The following is a 17,681-nucleotide window of genomic DNA, read 5'->3' as shown; positions in this document are numbered from 1 at the left end:
CTTTCAAGAGCAGTCATTACTAGGTGTTTTACAATAAAACACTGGTGCATGTGCTGTGATTTGTAGAACTGGTTATTATCTACAGTAAGCCAGCTGGAGAATACTATAGTCACTAATGGTTCATAAAAATCCATAAATGCTGTTTTAGCAATAGGCAGACATTCATGCATCCATCCAATATCTATACATGCTTTATTCCTAATTAGCCTAATTAGCCTATCCCAGTTCTCTTTGGGTGAAAGGCAGGGGTACACCCTGGACAGGTCACCAGTCCATCACACGCAGACATTCATTAAAATAAATATATCTCATTTCAAATGTATCATGTACAGTGGACACAAAGGTCCTACTGGCACACACAGCAGCTACATGTGCACTTCCTGCTTCTCTCTATAAATCAGTGGTGCATTATGAAATACAAAGTCATGGTAGTGATATGCATGGATAGCACAACTTTCAAAATAGTTGCAGAATGTGGTATCTGTAGGCATTGTCATGATTTATGGCGACTTCCTGTTTATGAGTTTTATTTTGATATATTTCCCCTTTTGTTTTGTCCTCTGTTTCCAACATTGCCAGGCTCTTTATATGCTCTGATTGCCTCACCTGTTTTCCATTACTCCTCTGCAATTAAACCACCTACTCACCTTCACTAGTTGTAAGTTCTACTCCAGTGCTTGTCTAGTGCTCATGTGCTCTGTATGCAAGGCATATCCAGCTATTTTTAACCAGTTTTCTAACTAGTAATCAGCTTCAGCATCATGTTTCTACTGTTTTGTGTTTTTAATTTTTTTGCGGTTTTTTCAAAACTTTACATCTTACTAGCCTGTGTCAATGTCTTGCATTTTTCATTCTCAGACATTTTGTTAAGAAATGTTACAGGTCTATAATGGCTGGAGTCTGTCCTATTCCAGTAACACTAGATATTAATCCCTTTTAGAGGACAAACACTACACAGTGCAACAAATAGCAAACCAAAGTCATTTGCCACATCTGTGACCTTTAATCTTAATGGTCTACATGATGTTTTCAGATGTCACCTGTAAAGGCGCAAATATAAGAAACATTTCAAATATCAGTGGCAAATTTTCAATACCCCAGTGCAGATGGAACTGATGTTGTCTTAAGTCATAATATATATATAATGCCTGGTGCTGAAATTATACCTCAACAGTTAAATAACAGATGGTAAGTAAGACCATCTCATTTTAATTAAACTGTGCTGTATCTTTTTATTTCAAATCCACATTTAATTCTGCCTATGACTTAACCAAAAGTGATTTACTTCTTTATTTACTTCTTGCAAACACAACTGACAATTAGATTACATTATTAATTTAACATTTTTAATTTATAATAAGTTGTTGCAAGACAGACGACAGGCTGGTATGATAAACACAGACTTCTGTCTTCGATCTTCTTAAAAAAAATCCTTCTCCACTCAGCTGCACAATTGTGACAAAGAAGTGATGTCTTCTATTAAAACTAAAGGTGCAAGCTTTGGTAACCTATATTAGCAAGAGACCTGCTTATTTAGTATAACAGATAATCTCCAATCCATCTGTTTCTGTTTTAACTTTAGCTCTGGGTTTATTACTGAGGCTATATACAGTGGGTACGGAAAGTATTCAGACCCCTTTAAATTTTTCACTCTTTGTGTCATTGCAGCCATTTGCCAAAATCAAAAAAGTTCATTTTATTTCTCATTAATGTACACTCAGCACCCCATCTTGACAGAAAAAAACAGAAATGTAGAAATTTTTGCAAATTTATTAAAAAAGAAAAACTGAAATATCACATGGTCATAAGTATTCAGACCCTTTGCAGTGACACTCATATTTAACTCACATGCTGTCCATTTCTTCTGATCCTCCTTGAGATGGTTCTGCTCCTTCATTGGAGTCCAGCTGTGTTTAATTAAACTGATTGGACTTGATTAGGAAAGGCACACACCTGTCTATATAAGACCTTACAGCTCACAGTGCATGTCAGAGCAAATGAGAATCATGAGGTCGAAGGAACTGCCCAAGGAGCTCAGAGACAGAATTGTGGAAAGGCACGATCTGGCCAAGGTTACAAAAGAATTTCTGCAGCACTCAAGGTTCCTAAGAGCACAGTGGCCTCCATAATCCTCAAATGGAAAAAGTTTGGGACGACCAGAACTCTTCCTAGACCTGGCCGTCCAGCCAAACTGAGCAATCGTGGGAGAAGAGCCTTGGTGAGAGAGGTAAAGAAGAACCCAAAGATCACTGTGGCTGAGCTCCAGAGATGCAGTAGGGAGATGGGAGAAAGTTCCACAAAGTCAACTATCACTGCAGCCCTCCACCAGTCGGGGCTTTATGGCAGAGTGGCCCGACGGAAGCCTCTCCTCAGTGCAAGACACATGAAAGCCTGCATAGAGTTTGCCAATAAACACATGAAGGACTCCCAGACTATAAGAAATAAGATTCTCTGGTCTGATGAGACCAAGATTGAACTTTTTGGCGTTAATTCTAAGCGGTATGTGTGGAGAAAACCAGGCACTGCTCATCACCTGCCCAATACAATCCCTACAGTGAAACATGGTGGTGGGAGCATCATGTTGTGGGGGTGTTTTTCAGCTGCAGGGACAGGACGACTGGTTGCAATTGAAGGACAGATGAATGCGGCCAAGTACAGAGATATCCTGGAAGAAAACCTCTTCCAGAGTGCTCAGGACCTCAGACTGGGCCGAAAGTTCACCTTTCAACAGGACAATGACCCTAAGCACACAGCTAAAATAACAAAGGAGTGGCTTCGGAACAACTCTGTGACCGTTCTTGACTGGCCCAGTAAGAGCCCTGACCTAAACCCAATTGAGCATCTCTGGAGAGACCTGAAAATGGCTGTCCACCAACGTTCACCATCCAACCTGACAGAACTGGAGAGGATCTGCAAGGAAGAATGGCAGAGGATCCCCAAATCCAGGTGTGAAAAACTTGTTGCATCATTCCCAAGAAGACTCATGGCTGTACTAGCTCAAAAAGGTGCTTCTACTCAATACTGAGCACAGGGTCTGAATACTTATGACCATGTGATATTTCAGTTTTTCTTTTTTAATAAATTTGCAAAAATTTCTACATTTCTGTTTTTTTCTGTCAAGATGGGGTGCTGAGTGTACATTAATGAGAAATAAAATGAACTTTTTTGATTTTGGCAAATGGCTGCAATGACACAAAGAGTGAAAAATTTAAAGGGGTCTGAATACTTTCCGTACCCACTGTATCTCAGCAAGGGGTACTATGCAGGCAGTCACCTGAACTAAACTCACAGCAAGAATAAGTCACACTTAAACCAACCAGTTTAAGTCAAAATAGAATAAAACTCTATGAACTAGTTTTCTATTAAATTTAGTGCTGAAAAACTGTTCCTTAGTACCTCTTGTCCTCTATAAAGGTGGTTCACGTTTTGCCAGATGTTGACAGTAAGTACTGTGGCATATCAGCTGTATCTTTCAATCTAGACCTCACTTACTTCATAGCAGCTCAGAAAATATAACAGTCAAAAGTCAAAGTCTGTTTATACAGACATCACCTAGGTAAAGTCATAGATACAAGGTTGAATGTTACTGTGGATTGCAACCCTCTTAAACTTAGTCTAAACAAATGCCGGTCTTTTTTTTTTTTACATCCAACTTGCACTGCAGTATTTGATTTGATTGCTAGGGTGACACACTGTACTCTACATTCCTTGCCACATCAGTGGAATAAAGTTTTAAACGCAATCTGTGTTCAGCCAGTAAAATCTGCCTTTTCAGTGGTGCAAAGCCCAGCCATGTGCCATGCACCGTAACAAAAATAGAGCCTTTTGTGTTATGTCTGTCCCTGAGCACTCTTGGCATATAAACAGGTCTGTTTTTCAGACTCATCCGGTGCTTGTTTATGGATCAGTTTTTCAAACATTTTCTTTCTTTTGCTGTTGTTTGTGTAGCCACCAGTATCTTTGCCAAGACTTTTGGACTCCATTTTTGCCACCATGTCAGTGTGAGAAGAGATGGGAAAGCTCATTATCAACAATGCTTTGAGTTTCACATTTTGGCATAGTAGTTAGCAGATTTAAAAAAAAAAAAAAACAAAAACGCTGGGGTTGCAGAGTAAGGAGGTAGCATTATATAAGAATTCAGCTCACTTACAGGGGAGAGTGGCAGCACAGAATGGCAGTATTTCCACTCCTGACACACGGATTGTCTTGATTCTGGCTCCTCTTTTATGAGATATTGCTGACTCAGGACGGATTCACTCTGACTTTCTGAACAGTATGTTGAACTCAGTTTTGCTTGATTGTGCACTCTGCTTGATCCCTATGCCTTCCAAATCCATCCCAAAAGTTATATGATAGATTTCACAATGAGCAGCACTGGGTTGGAATCAGTCACTGTAATACAAACAAGGAGCTGACCACTGTGGTCCTATAACCAGTTAATATTATCATTAACTATATATCTCATAATAAATATTATAATTAACATCATTAATGAATACTGATGCATAATATTTGTGATTATTGCAGGTGGCTTATTGGTTTTTATTACTAAAACTGGGACTGGGCTGAACACATTTGTTTTGTCTCTGTGTGGTAAGCTTTAATATGGGGTTCATAAAGTATTTTTTGCAATATGGATTAATCTTTACAAATATAAGACATTACTAAAATTGTGAAAAGACCATTATAATACAGTGTATTAAAAAAAGCTTGTTTCTGAAACTTATATACTTAGATATTCAGTTTATTGTTTTAAATGAGAAGTTGGGACCAGGGAGTACTTGATGAATGACTGGAATGATTCATTCTTGTTATTGCTTCTTTTCAGAGATTATACTTTCAGTTCTTCTTAGCAATGCATGTTCATCTATCACCTGTAACTATCCTAGTTAGAGTGGACATATTTGTGTGAATTTGTGAGCCCACCAGCTTTTTAAGTGTATCACTCTTTTGCTATGCCAGTCATTCTGCTGTGAAGCTCCTACCTTTGGCAATATTAACTAAGGATAAACCACTGACATGTGCAATGAACCACTGATTGTGTCTGTCTTCTTGGAAATAGCTCTAACGTGGTCTGGAGTTGAGCAAATAATGAGCAGATGACTGGAAATACACCATTGTTTTATTTCCTGCCACCTAATCAGTATGAATGAATGGATGCACTGCTAATCTGCTGCTATTTTAGGATGCAGAGAAAGTAATTAGGAATTCAGCACAATACCTGATCACATTGCATCTTCTACTGAGGCTTAAACTTGAAAGCTGTTTATTACAGATGAGGGCTTTCCTCACACTAACCTTACTAGAGAAATATATATTGTATATATTGCTGCTTCTATATGTATGTAGAAAGTGTGTGTATGTGTGTGAAGAGTTCTGTATTCTTTATAGACATGGTGTAAGTACTTTGACTCCATCTTTCTATTTTCAGCCAGGAAGTATGACAGTGGCGAATATCTTAACATCACTGGCATCACAAGGGACCAGGCTGGAGACTATGAATGCAGCGCTTTAAATGACATCGCCTCTCCTGACACCAAAACAGTAAAAGTCACAGTCAACTGTAAGTATCTCTTTCTTCCCTCTTGCTTCCCTTTTTTTCATCACTAGCCTTGCAGACACATGAAAGACATCAGAGCAGTCTTCAATGATACTAGTGTCATGTCCCTGACGGTGCACTTCAAGAAAGTACACCTTCTAGAAGTTTAAAAAAGTGAAAGCTAGAGCTTGAAGTTTCTTAATATTTAATGTGAGAATTCCCTTTTTGTCTGTGTGTGTAGGTGATTAATTCACACTAAGAAAAGGTCTGACTGTTCTAAGCACTATTCCATTATGCAGGTAATGAGTCTTTCAAGAGTGTGAGGAGACAGTAATGAGGAGCCAGGGCATTAATGAATGATATTGGGCTTTAGCTGTCGTAGCCACATGGAAATCACCACTTACAAGTATGAGCTGGAATGGGTGCATGACAATTATTGCCATTCCTTCTCTTTTAAAAAGTGCTTCTTTACTTCACTGTTATTCATGGAGGTTTCTGCATAGATGCCCTTTGCTAAATCTCACTTTTGGTAAAGCTTATCATGCAGTTGAGTACAGAGCCAGTGGGGAGGAATAGTGGAAGGAGAAAAGGCTCCCCCTGGCTGGTTTGAGTCATATCCTGAAAGCTAATCATGCAAGTTCTCAACTTTTAAGAAATTGTTATTTTTATGTCTATATTTAACTGTATTTTTGTGATTTGAGTCCAATAATGCATGTACATTATTTCTACCAGTCTGTGTTGAGATAGCTTTCATTCTGGCTTCATTATAAAACCCAGTCTTGTGGCCATTATTTCTGTGTAATGCCAGACTCTAATGAGCTAGGCCGGAGTGGAGTTTTAGAGGCCAGTTATTTATAGCTCCACTGAGACATGGGTTCAAAGATAAAAAGTGCTTTGACTGGTACCGTCTTTATGTTACACAACAAAGGAGATATTCACCTTGATTGATAAGGCATGTCATAGTCAGACACCATATTTTAAGCTAGGCAGCTGGGATAGGTTTAGTATCCAAACTCAGTGAATTGATTAGGAAGACTTTCCTTTACTGTCAGTCACCTCAGCAGCTCTGAGCACCAGAGCGATACATTGGGTGGGAGTGTGCTGCGGTTGGTCAAGTGTTGAGGCAGTATTTGCCCACTGCTCAGAGTTATCTGAAGCTCACAGAACGACAAGACTGTTCCTGTCATTGACCAGTTACTTACTCTTTATTTATCCATACCACAGTGAATTGTCCTGATATCTTTTGTAGACTGCTTCAATGACTTTAATGGTTTATAATTGGTTTCTGAAAGCTGTATGTTGTTTCTATTTAATGTGATATTTTTCATAATCTTCTCAGAACAGCAGAGACCTAATTTATTTCTTTACTACAAAAACTGAAAAATGTCTTTACTACCAGTGGTGTTTAGAAGTACTGAGATGCTTATAAATACCACAGTGTAATAGTAATCAGTTACAAGTAAAAGTCCACAAATTTACTTAGGTGAAAGTCCAAAAGTATTAGTAACCAAATATACATGAAGTAAAGGTAAAAGTACTCATTGACCCATCTAATACATTTTATATTAATGTTTTCTATTTATTGATGCATTATTGTGTTAATCAATTTAATGTTGCAGCTGGTTAAGGTGAAGTTAATGTTAATTAACACATGCTTTTAATTTGAGTTACTTTATATAGTCCTATTTATCAATAGATTATACAGAAGACATAATATACTTTTGTATACCTGATTCCAAAAATTATTCACTAAATAAAGTTATAAAATACATGTATTGGAGTAAAAGTACAATATTTTCCTCTTAAATATAGTAAAGTCAAAATATAAAGTAACAGAAAATGGAGATACATAAGTAAAGTACAGATACCTCAAAATTGTACTTAAATATAGTACTTAAGAAAATGTACTTAGTTATGGTTTACCACTGTTTACTACAATGAATGTAACTGTCTAACTGTCTGCTTTCTGGACAGAAAAAATAAGGTTCTATGTCACACCGAGTTTAACTGCAACATATCACAGGCCTTTGATGGAAATGCTATGGATTAATGTATAAAACATTGAGAATTTGTTGAACACTATCACTGTTACTGGCACTGTTAAAGCAGCAGCAGTATGCTGAGTGAATACTTTGAAATGGGACTTTTAGAGCAGATGATCACAGAAAACGATTAACTCCAAACAGTTTTATTTCAGGAACAAAGTAAAACAGCCTTTTGTAAGATCAACAGCAAAAATTTTCTGATATAATCCGTTTGGTTTAAAAAAGATGATTCTGTGATTCTTAGAGATAGTCCACAAACCAACATGTAGTTCTTAAATTTATGTGAAATCATTATTAAATATGGGGATAATGTATATGGTGTAATCAGACAGTGTTAATGGGTAGACAAAAATCTCTCTATAGTAGCAGTCCTGTGACACATACTTACGCTATGTCTCTCTGACAGGTCTTTATTCAAAATTTGTAGTCATTATTTTAGCCGAGGTGATGGGGCTACCTGGATCTGCACAAAATGTTAATCTTCAACACTTCCCCTTTAGTAATAAATATTTCACAATTCCTGACATACTGTTTGAGGAATAGCCAACACGTAGCACCATAGAGTGCGATTTTTCTGGCTTCACAGGCACCTCGTACATGAAAGGTCCTGTGTTTTATTGCGGCCATTTAGCATTCAAAGTGCTGTGCAACTATGAGACCTGAATAAACAAAACGTGTCACTGATGTGCAGCAAACAGCAACTTTGGTTGTCGACACAACAAATGTCAGCAAGACATCTAATTTTCAGTTCTTCGTGTCATGAAGTTTTAAAGTGTCTTGTTTTTCAAAATGTTTCGAAAATGTGTGTATTTTTTATTTATTTATTTTTTACTGAAAGTTGTCTTGTCCCTCTTTTTCCTAAAATGGTGACTTGTGGAACTTGTGCTCATTTACTAAGATAAGGGGGCAGAATAAATGGATTGAAGTTGTTCATTGGAGCGGCTGATGCGGCCACAGCAGGCAGAGCCTGAGCCAGCTGGTGGCCACTCTTCACTGGCTTCTCTCCACCCTGGCGCAATTCTCCCTCTGTGAAGGAAAAAAAGAAGCATTTGGATTATATCCCAATCTACTGTATCATTCATGCCCCACTGTCACACATGAGGCTATATTCAGCAGGTGTCCACGAGTGAGGGGTATGGGTGAGGGCTCGTTATGCCAGATTCTAAATAAAGATGAAGATGTCAGCAGACATCACAACACAAACAAGGAAGAATAATTGCATAGCAAGAAGCAAGAAATAAACTTTATTTAAAACACAGACACTGTACAGCTCTTACAGATGTTGTACTTAGCTGACAAAATCACTCAGCTTTTTAAAGGTTCTCCTGAGAGTTTCTGCAGATGTAATTTTTATTCTGTCAACACTTTGAAATGTGCCATTAAAGTAAATAACCTTTTTACAATAGTGTAATGTCAGAAAATGGGACTATTAAGTCTTTTTTTTGTCCCAGGTTAGTGTTTATTTTCATTTTGAGGTCTTGGGTGGTGTGCACCGGTGCATCAAGAGTATCAGTATTGATCCACTCAGACTATCCTTCTTGTTAATGGCAGTTCAATTAAGTCATAAACATCAGTGAGTCATGTCTGCACTATTTCTCTACACTTTTATCATTATAATACAACATAGGAGTGAGTGACACTGACATTTCATGGGTTACCAGTCTAATTAAATACATGTTCAAACAATTTCTCTGCTTTCAAAACAATCCCTTTTTTAAGCTGAGAGTATAGTTCACCTCTGGGCTAATTGCAGATTAAGGACATAATTAAAATAAGCAAACCAACATAATGAAAACAAAAATTAAGCTCTAGCATGTTTGGAGTTTTAATAACACTAGGCCTTCTAGAACACTAAGCCTGCCATTTGGCTTTCCATGATATGATGAGGCATTGTAAATGCACAGTTCTTTCCAAGTGTTAAGTTCATTACATGTAACCTTGGCTTGATTTTTTTCTGATGTTCTAACGTAATCAGACAGCATTAATTAAATTATTAGCCTGCCTCTGCCGCTTGTCTTCATAGTTCTGGTAATGAATGAATGGCAACTGCATACTTTTATCAGCTAAACCTGAAAGATGGCAGTCATCCAGAAGGTCACAGTGGAATCAGATTGGCTAAAAAGCCCTACTTGGAGAAAGGATATTACACCCGTGATTTTACCTGATGAAATTTGATCTCTGACCTACTTTTCAAATTTACATATTCATCTTCACTGCAGGTGGGTTCAGTTATTGGCTGAAATTCTCACAGCACAGTGTGACTCAAAGGCATAAATATCACATCATGGTGGCTGAGTCAGTGCAGTGAATGAGAAGGAAACCACCATGGAAAACCTCCGCCTGAGATAAAAAGCCATCGTTTGATTAATTAATGAAGCCTGGTAGTTGTAGAGCGAAGGCATCCGTTACAAACTACATACAGATAAAACAATAACATAAACCTGTTTCTCTATCATGCTAAAAAATCAAAGGTGTCTGACCTTCCTTTTTGTTTTAGAAGGATCTCTCCCAGAGAGAGCTGTCTGCTCTTGTTCCATATTGAATAAATGACACTACAGCGTTTGAACACCATCATGTTGAAAGATGGGATTTGACAGTTTGTACAAACTTTAGACACATGGAAAGAACACAGACAACCGTCTTGTTGTGCTACATTTTATTCGCTCGTCAATGTTTCAGATGCTTTAACTAAAGCTGTTTGAAACCATACCAGATGTTATGATTGTCTCTCACAGTCAATGTGATAATCACAAAACTAAAGTCAATTTGCAGGCTATAAATGTGTAAAGAAAACAGGTCAGTTGATGCGATGTTAAAACCGCAGCTGTTTGAATTATTAATGTGGAGTAGAGGGAAGATCCTAGCTTTTTTGGCATACTTGTCTCTCTTATATTTATGTTGATGTCACTGGTTATGCAAGAACCACATCACACAGAAGATAGAAATACTGGCACACTCCTGAAAGTTCAACAATAGCTTGTTCTTTGACACATATCTGGAGGTTTAATTGGCTACGTCTGATACCTACGGTCTAACTTGTCTAATTGTTTATTATTATTATTATTATTATTGTTTGTATGATGTGGTCCCTTCCTGCCTTGATGTAGGGTTCAAGTTTGAACCAGGTGTCTGTCTCGCTCTCTCTTCAACATCACTTGTTTCCCTTCATGGCAAGATTTCACTTGCTTTGCAGAGTGAAGCTGTGCCCTATGTGCTTCCGAGTTTACCAGTCATTTGTACGCCTCCTTCCTCCTCCGTACCCTGCAGCTGTGAATTCTGCTCACATATTCACCATGGCCATGTTTATAAAAAGAAGAGCACCTCACTTTCTATCCTGCTTACAGTAATTGGCTAACAAAACTGTGATCATTTTTAATTAATTATGAGCTTGCGCATTAGAATTGATGTAAGCAATTACCTACTGTATTGATAGATTTCTGAGCATAACTGAAATGCAGGGGCTTAATGTGATTTCTTCAAATTCTTTACATCACCTTGTCTTTTTGTTTGCTCTGATCCTGCCTTTCCCTCTAAAACCCCAGTGATCCAGGCATGTTTGGAATTCAGACCCTGCTCTGGTAGATACACCCACAACATGCTCATCTGACTCCCCTGACAGAGTTGTTCAGGGGAGTCATGACCATCTCGAATAAATAAGAGGCTAAAGCTGTTTACTTATGGTGAAGAAACACATCTTCACGAGCAGCCCTTATTACAATGTCAAGTAATGATGACAAAGTAAACAAGTCTTAGAGGAGTGTGAGAATATTTGCAGGGTACTAGAATTTTTTTTTTTTTCATTTTGTTAACTTACATTTTGTGTGAGTATGTGTGTGTCCAGATCAATCTCAGTGTAGTGGTGGATTGCACTGCTGGATCAAAGGTAGAATAAATGTTCATTCCACTGTTCAAAATCTGTTACTGGGAGTATTTTAACATCAGGCACAAAGTCTCTTCTAAGCATTTGTTCGACAGTTTGTGGTATCTATTGAAATACTGTGGCTTACAATTCAAAAGAGAAGGCTTCCTCGAATTGGATTCTGATCCAGTCCTAAGTAGAGTTAAAGCCAGTACCCTCAAGCTGTTTGGATGTAAATCCATCTCTCTACATCTCTTCACAGCTCTCATCTTGATTGCTATTTGGCTTCTTTGGTGAATGCAGAGCATGAATAAATGAGCAGAATCTTGATCTTCTGCAGAATAAATGTTCTTGCTAGTGCCACTTCAAAATAGATTGACACACTGTGACTTTATCTTTTAGCCTGGTCTGTTTTTTGCAACTAATCAAAATAACTGTACCTTTGATAACAGGCGAGTCACTACACGCTTACACCAAACTGCATTTAGTAAGACAGGTAGGGATTTGTGTACCTTGGTGTTAAACACTGACAAAAGATTGAATTCCTCAATACCTGGTGCTGTCGAACCACACTGTCCTGTTCACTAAGCCAGTTATTTATATGCATTGCATTGTATAAAAAGAAGGAACACAATGTTCCCTAGCTGTTCTGAATAGAAATCTTAATGAATTAATAAATCTTGGCAGCAGAACCATCCCTGACTGACAAAAACGCAGGACAATGAAGCCCACAGATGGCAGTGGGGAACAGTGTCTCTGTGTGTAAGCTGATAAGTCATGCACTGATGAGTCCATTTCTTAATTGCAATGAAAACTCATTTTCAAATCTGGCTGAAGAGGTAGGGTTATTAATTGATCTTTTAATTAAAAAGCCTGCGTTCTGCGGGTTCTCTTGGCAAACAATTGATTGTAGCTAAATAAATCATGTTCGGTCTTGAAGCACACCAATTAATCATTAATAGTCATATGAGGAATGCTTAAAGCAAATGACTCAGTGAAGCCCTGTACATTAAGGTGCAGTGCTTTCTGAACAAACCGTGTCCATTAATACGATGTGGAGAGAAGGTCAAATATTTTATACATCATTACCATGTTTGTATTCATGCAGATGTATATTCATGAGTTGTACAATGAGAGACATGTAATGGAACTTTGTTTGTGATCGATCCACAACTGGCTTTTTTTTTTTTTTTTAAACCTGTGCCTGTGCTTTTCCTAGACACAACCCCTCACCCTAATCTGGTGAAGTTGCTATAACTCCAGGCATGATTTACAGCACCACCACAGCATTCTCTAGACATTAAATTACCTGAATTATTGGGCCTTCGTGATTTTTAGTGCAGTACTTTGCATTACTCTCCAATGGTGATGGTGTATTGCACAATATATGATGATATAGGACATGCCAGCAAGTTGAAATTGGAGTTATTGGATTGGACTAAATTTTATGACTGTGATCTGTCTTAACAGATCTTAGTGCCAAGATCCAAGTTGGAAGGACTTGATATTATTAATATGCATATAAAATTATAGCATTTTGGACCCCCTTCAAAATTATGGGGGATATTTTTTAGTTACTTGCACATTTGCAGAAAATAAAGCTAGTCTTTGTGAACTTTTATGAGCAGTGCACTTCATGGATTATTGGTCTGACACCAGATCATTTAAGGAGAAATTTATAATTTGTAGTTATTGTTACTATTCTTCAGTTACACCTCAGAAATAACAGCTTCAACAGCTCAGTGGTCAAAAACATTTCTTTTTTCTAATCTAATTTTACTTGCCAGGATTTCAACCAAATGCTGAGAGGATAGCAATCCAAGTTCCAATTTTGATTCTAATGAAGAAAGCACTGTGGTCTTTTTGGCAAGTGTCTACTCCAGTTGGTAATAAATAAAAGGGAATGCATTAAAGTCGTCTGTCTTTCAAAAAGAAAATACAACAGCTAAATGAAAGGAGCAAATGTAGACAGTTTGCAGTGGTTTGTGTTCAGTTTTAGCATGAAAGACAGTGTGTGTTCAAGTGTTGACACAAATACGTTGGACACCACTACTGTCCTAGAAACTGTACAGTGCGACAGACAGGTCACCCTGGTGCTGTTAGAGGCTTCAGATAATCAATGGCCCTGCACAATGACACCAATGGAGGATTACAAGGATACACTAAGCCTCTGTCGGTCAGCGTACTGCATTGATTTTGTCATACTTGTTATTGGCTTATATTTCTATGCTGTAGAGCACTCTTAAGATGTTTTCTCCTTGTTCACTTACTTTTTTTAAGTATTGTACCTGTACAGCTCTTCTCTGGTGCATATTGTCAAATGTGAAACACTAATGCTACACAGACTTTAACTTATTCTTTGCTGCAAGTCATAATAGTGCTTCTGCAAAGATGCTATTGGGACCTGTGACCTTTTGCATACAGATACAGATCTGAAGTCAATCTTAATACTTGTGGATATTTCAAAGACATAAATATACATAAAGACCATCCATCCATTTTCTATACCCGCATATTCCTTAACCAGGGTCACGGGGATCTGCTGGAGCCTATCCCAGCTCTCTTTCGGGTGGAAGGCAGGGGTACACCCTGGAGAAAACAGGGTACTCCAGGTCACCAGTCCATCACAGGGCCACATATGGACAAACAACCACACAAATTCACACTCACTCCTATGGGCAATTTAGAGTCACCAATCAACCTGACATACATGTTTTTGGACTGTGGGAGGAAACCAGAGTACAGTACACAGAACATGCAAACTCCACACAGAAAGGCCAGGCTGCGAACCCACGACCTTCTTGCTGTGAGGCAACAGTGCTAACCACTCATCCACCATGCTGCTTACATAAAGACCCACAGCATGTATACACACAGAGATGCAGCAAGCACAGATATCCAGTCAAGGTCTACTAATATCTCCCAGCGTAGGCATTCAACATTTCACACAGTGATAAATGAACAAGAAAAGCCCTAGCATAACCTATCAGTCGATTCACTGTCATTATTCAGTCCAGCCCCATAAGGGAAAATCATAGTATAATTGGCACACATATACAAGGACAGAAAATCTACATACACCTGTCATATGAATATGGTCATGAGGATGCAGGAAAAGGTTGGTGAAGAGTACCCATCATCATAGTGCACACTGTCACCTCACTGTGCCTGCACACCACCACAGAAATGGATATGCTGTCACAGTGAAGCATGCTGCTGCATTTGAATACCTAAATTGTACATCAGAACTACTGTATGAATATTGTAGGAACAGACTATTTGGATGGATTAATTTGACTAATTTCTCATTGGTTGGGAGTTCTGTCTTTTGGGGTTAATATACCAAAAAAAAGCTGTTGCAGTCTGTACTGAGGTCATTGTTTAGGAACACCTCCAAATGCAGCTGAAAGTAAAAAGGGTTGCAGGCGCTTGGCCAAGCCCTTACACTGGACACAGACTACAGTTCTGACTGACAGTTTATTCTTAAAGGCTTATTGTCAGAAATATAATTAGTCCACATCTCACATTCAGACATGACTGGGCAATTTACTGCTAGTTCCAGGGCTGACTTTAAGATTATGTGTTTCTCTGTATCATATGCACACTTTTTTTTTTTTTTTTTATCAGAACCTGTATAAAGAAAAAAATTTAGCTTGTATTATGTGTCACATGGCAAGGCATCTGATTGTGTGTTTAGAACACTTTTGTTATTTGTCAGGCTTTATAGAGTCAGAGCCAGACCAAGGTTATACATACATACCTATGCAGTGTCAGATTGTCTTTTTGTCTTTGTTTCCAAGGTTCTGTTAATGGAGAAGCAATGAGTAAAAATAGTACTATTGATATGATCCACTGTACATAGTGAGTTCTGTATGGAGCAGTGATACTTGCTGAAAGTGTTCCTCGTCCTTGGTCATGTTTTTCACCCTACACAATTTGGCCAATAATTGCAAATGTAACAAGTAAAACACTTGTCCCATTATGTGGAAAATGTGTCAAATTTTTTTTGTGTGGCAGGTTATGTCCATCATGGTAATTCTATATAACTTTGATTCATTAATTTAATTTCTTTCAAAGCTGTGTTATTCTAAAGGGGGTAAATATTTGAAGTGCTAAAGGACTGGGCGGCTTTAGAATCCATCCAAATGTAAAGCAGCCTTCATGATACTGGCTAAGAGATTTACACCACATTTCAGCGCATGAAAGAAGACTCATTTTGCATTCACAGAACCTGCCTATGCCATTGAGTCTTTGAACTTCCATTAAGCCATTTATCACCATGCAGTGCAATTCAGTTCATTTTCCCAACACTGAGGATGGATGCCCTCTCCCCTCCCCAACTCCGCCTCTGTAGACTCTGAGTGTTGAGTTTACAATGTGTAATGTGTGCAGTGACCAGGATGTCATATGTTGTAATTTTTAAATTCAACAACCCTCATTCCTGAGTGCTCTGAGCATAACTGTCATTTAAACCTTTTCCTTTAGATTGATCTTATGCTTTTTTTATTCTTCTGACTGGCATTCTTTTTCTGCTAACATTTTTTCTCTCTGTTTTCTCCAGTTGCTCCGGCTATCCATGAAATGAAAAGCCACGGAGTTAGTCTGGGGCGCACGGCTCTGCTAAGGTGTGAGGCAGCTGCTGTGCCTTCTCCAACATTCGAGTGGTATAAGGGAGAGAAAAGGTGAGTACAGTTTTATTGTATTAGCTCTCCTGACAAGGTGTGTTCACAGTATTACCTCAAATGTCAGTTTGTGTATATATACAGTATTGTGCAAAGAAATTAAATGTGATCCACAATAATGCTGTGAATAGTCTTATTTTTCAGTTAACTTCTTAAAAAGTTCAGTAAACAGAAAAAAAGCTGAATCAAATCAATATTTGGTGTGGCCACCATTTGACTTTACAACAGTACCAATTCTCAGGAGTATACTTGTACATTGTTTTTCAAGGTACTTGACACAAAGGTAGCTGCAAGCATCTTGCCATAGGTCTTTTGTGGATTTCAGCTGTCTCAATTGCCTCTGTCTCTTCATGTAATCCCAGACTTACTTGAGATCAGGCCTCTGTGGAGGCCATGCCATCTGTTGTTCTTTCTGTTGCTGAAGATGGGTCTTTATGACTCTGGTTGTATGTTTTAGTGCATTGTCATGCTGCAGAATGATCTAAGGACCAATCAGATGCTTCTCTGATGGCAATGCATTATTGATAATAATGTTTGCATCCAAAGTATCTAAAATATTTGCACAGTATTGTATTTCCTGAAAAGTATCCATAACTTGTGCAGAAGTGTAATATTCCTTCTCCCACTTCATACTTTTCAGAAGTGAAATAAACTAATTGGCTTATTTCAAATTGGTTTTGCTGCTTGAAAGTGAAGTCACAACAAATAAAAATCCTCGAGATCAAAATCATTTAACACCAGTGTGCCAAAACATGACCATGAATGAAGATGGCTCTATATATATATATATATATATATATATATATATAGAGAGAGAGAGAGAGAGAGAGAGAGAGCCATATATATTTATATTTATATTTATATATATATATTAGTCAATTCTTATAGTAAGCATGTTGTTGGGTGAAGGACAAAGCCTAATGATTTTGACAGTGGCCAAATCATGGCTAGATGACTGTTCAGAAAATCTCCAAATGGAATGCTCCCAGTCAGCATGCCTATCAACAGTAGTCAGAGGAGTCTGATCCACCTCACAGTTTACAGGACTTAAATGCTCTGCTGCTGAGATTTTTGTGCCAGATGCCACAGGACACCTTCAGTTGTCTTGCTGAGTCTATGCTTTGGCTAAGCAAAGCTGTTTTGGTGGCATGCTGTGGGCCAGCCACATATTAGGCAAGGGTGGTCGTGGTGTTTTGGCTCTTCAGTGTACTTTGAAAGTAATTGTAATACTTCAGACATGTAAGTTGGTCCAGCAAAAATAGAACTGATGTTTAAAGATAGCAAAGCTCCATCAGACATTGCCACACCAGCTAGAATGGCAGCAGATCCTCTCTAGAAGCAACAAAAGAAACTACATCCAGTGAATACGGAGGGTTAGTACATTAATTTAAATATGAATGGATAATCTTAAAAGTGCCATAAAGTTTAACCAGTCCTTGGAAAGTGTTTCAAATTTTGAGGGTGACAGAAAGCAAATCGTCTTGATGCAGTGTGACCCACCAAACCCATATAGACCTTTTCCCAGCAGAACTTTTGGCATACCATAGCAGAAAAAC

General features: G+C 38.1%; 1 protein-coding gene across 3 annotated transcripts in view; it reads left to right on the top strand.

Annotated features, from left to right (window-relative positions):
* The window catches only part of negr1 (neuronal growth regulator 1), a 135,580-nt gene that overhangs the window by 78,742 nt on the left and 39,157 nt on the right, over positions 1-17,681 (top strand). For all 3 annotated transcript variants that reach the window (XR_003296605.1, XM_026323567.1, XM_026323566.1), the window contains exons 4-5: positions 5,432-5,563; positions 16,005-16,125. Coding sequence is in view for 2 of the 3 variants with exons in the window: in XM_026323567.1 (XP_026179352.1) it covers positions 5,432-5,563; positions 16,005-16,125 (253 nt within the window). In the remaining variant the exon portion in view is untranslated. The remainder of the gene's footprint in view (positions 1-5,431; positions 5,564-16,004; positions 16,126-17,681) is intronic.

The sequence above is a fragment of the Mastacembelus armatus genome, chromosome 4, assembly GCF_900324485.2.
Source record: "Mastacembelus armatus chromosome 4, fMasArm1.2, whole genome shotgun sequence".
Taxonomy (NCBI): domain Eukaryota; kingdom Metazoa; phylum Chordata; class Actinopteri; order Synbranchiformes; family Mastacembelidae; genus Mastacembelus; species Mastacembelus armatus.
The sequence above is the reverse complement of the archived record's forward strand: the minus strand, read 5'-3'. Positions and strand labels throughout refer to the sequence as shown.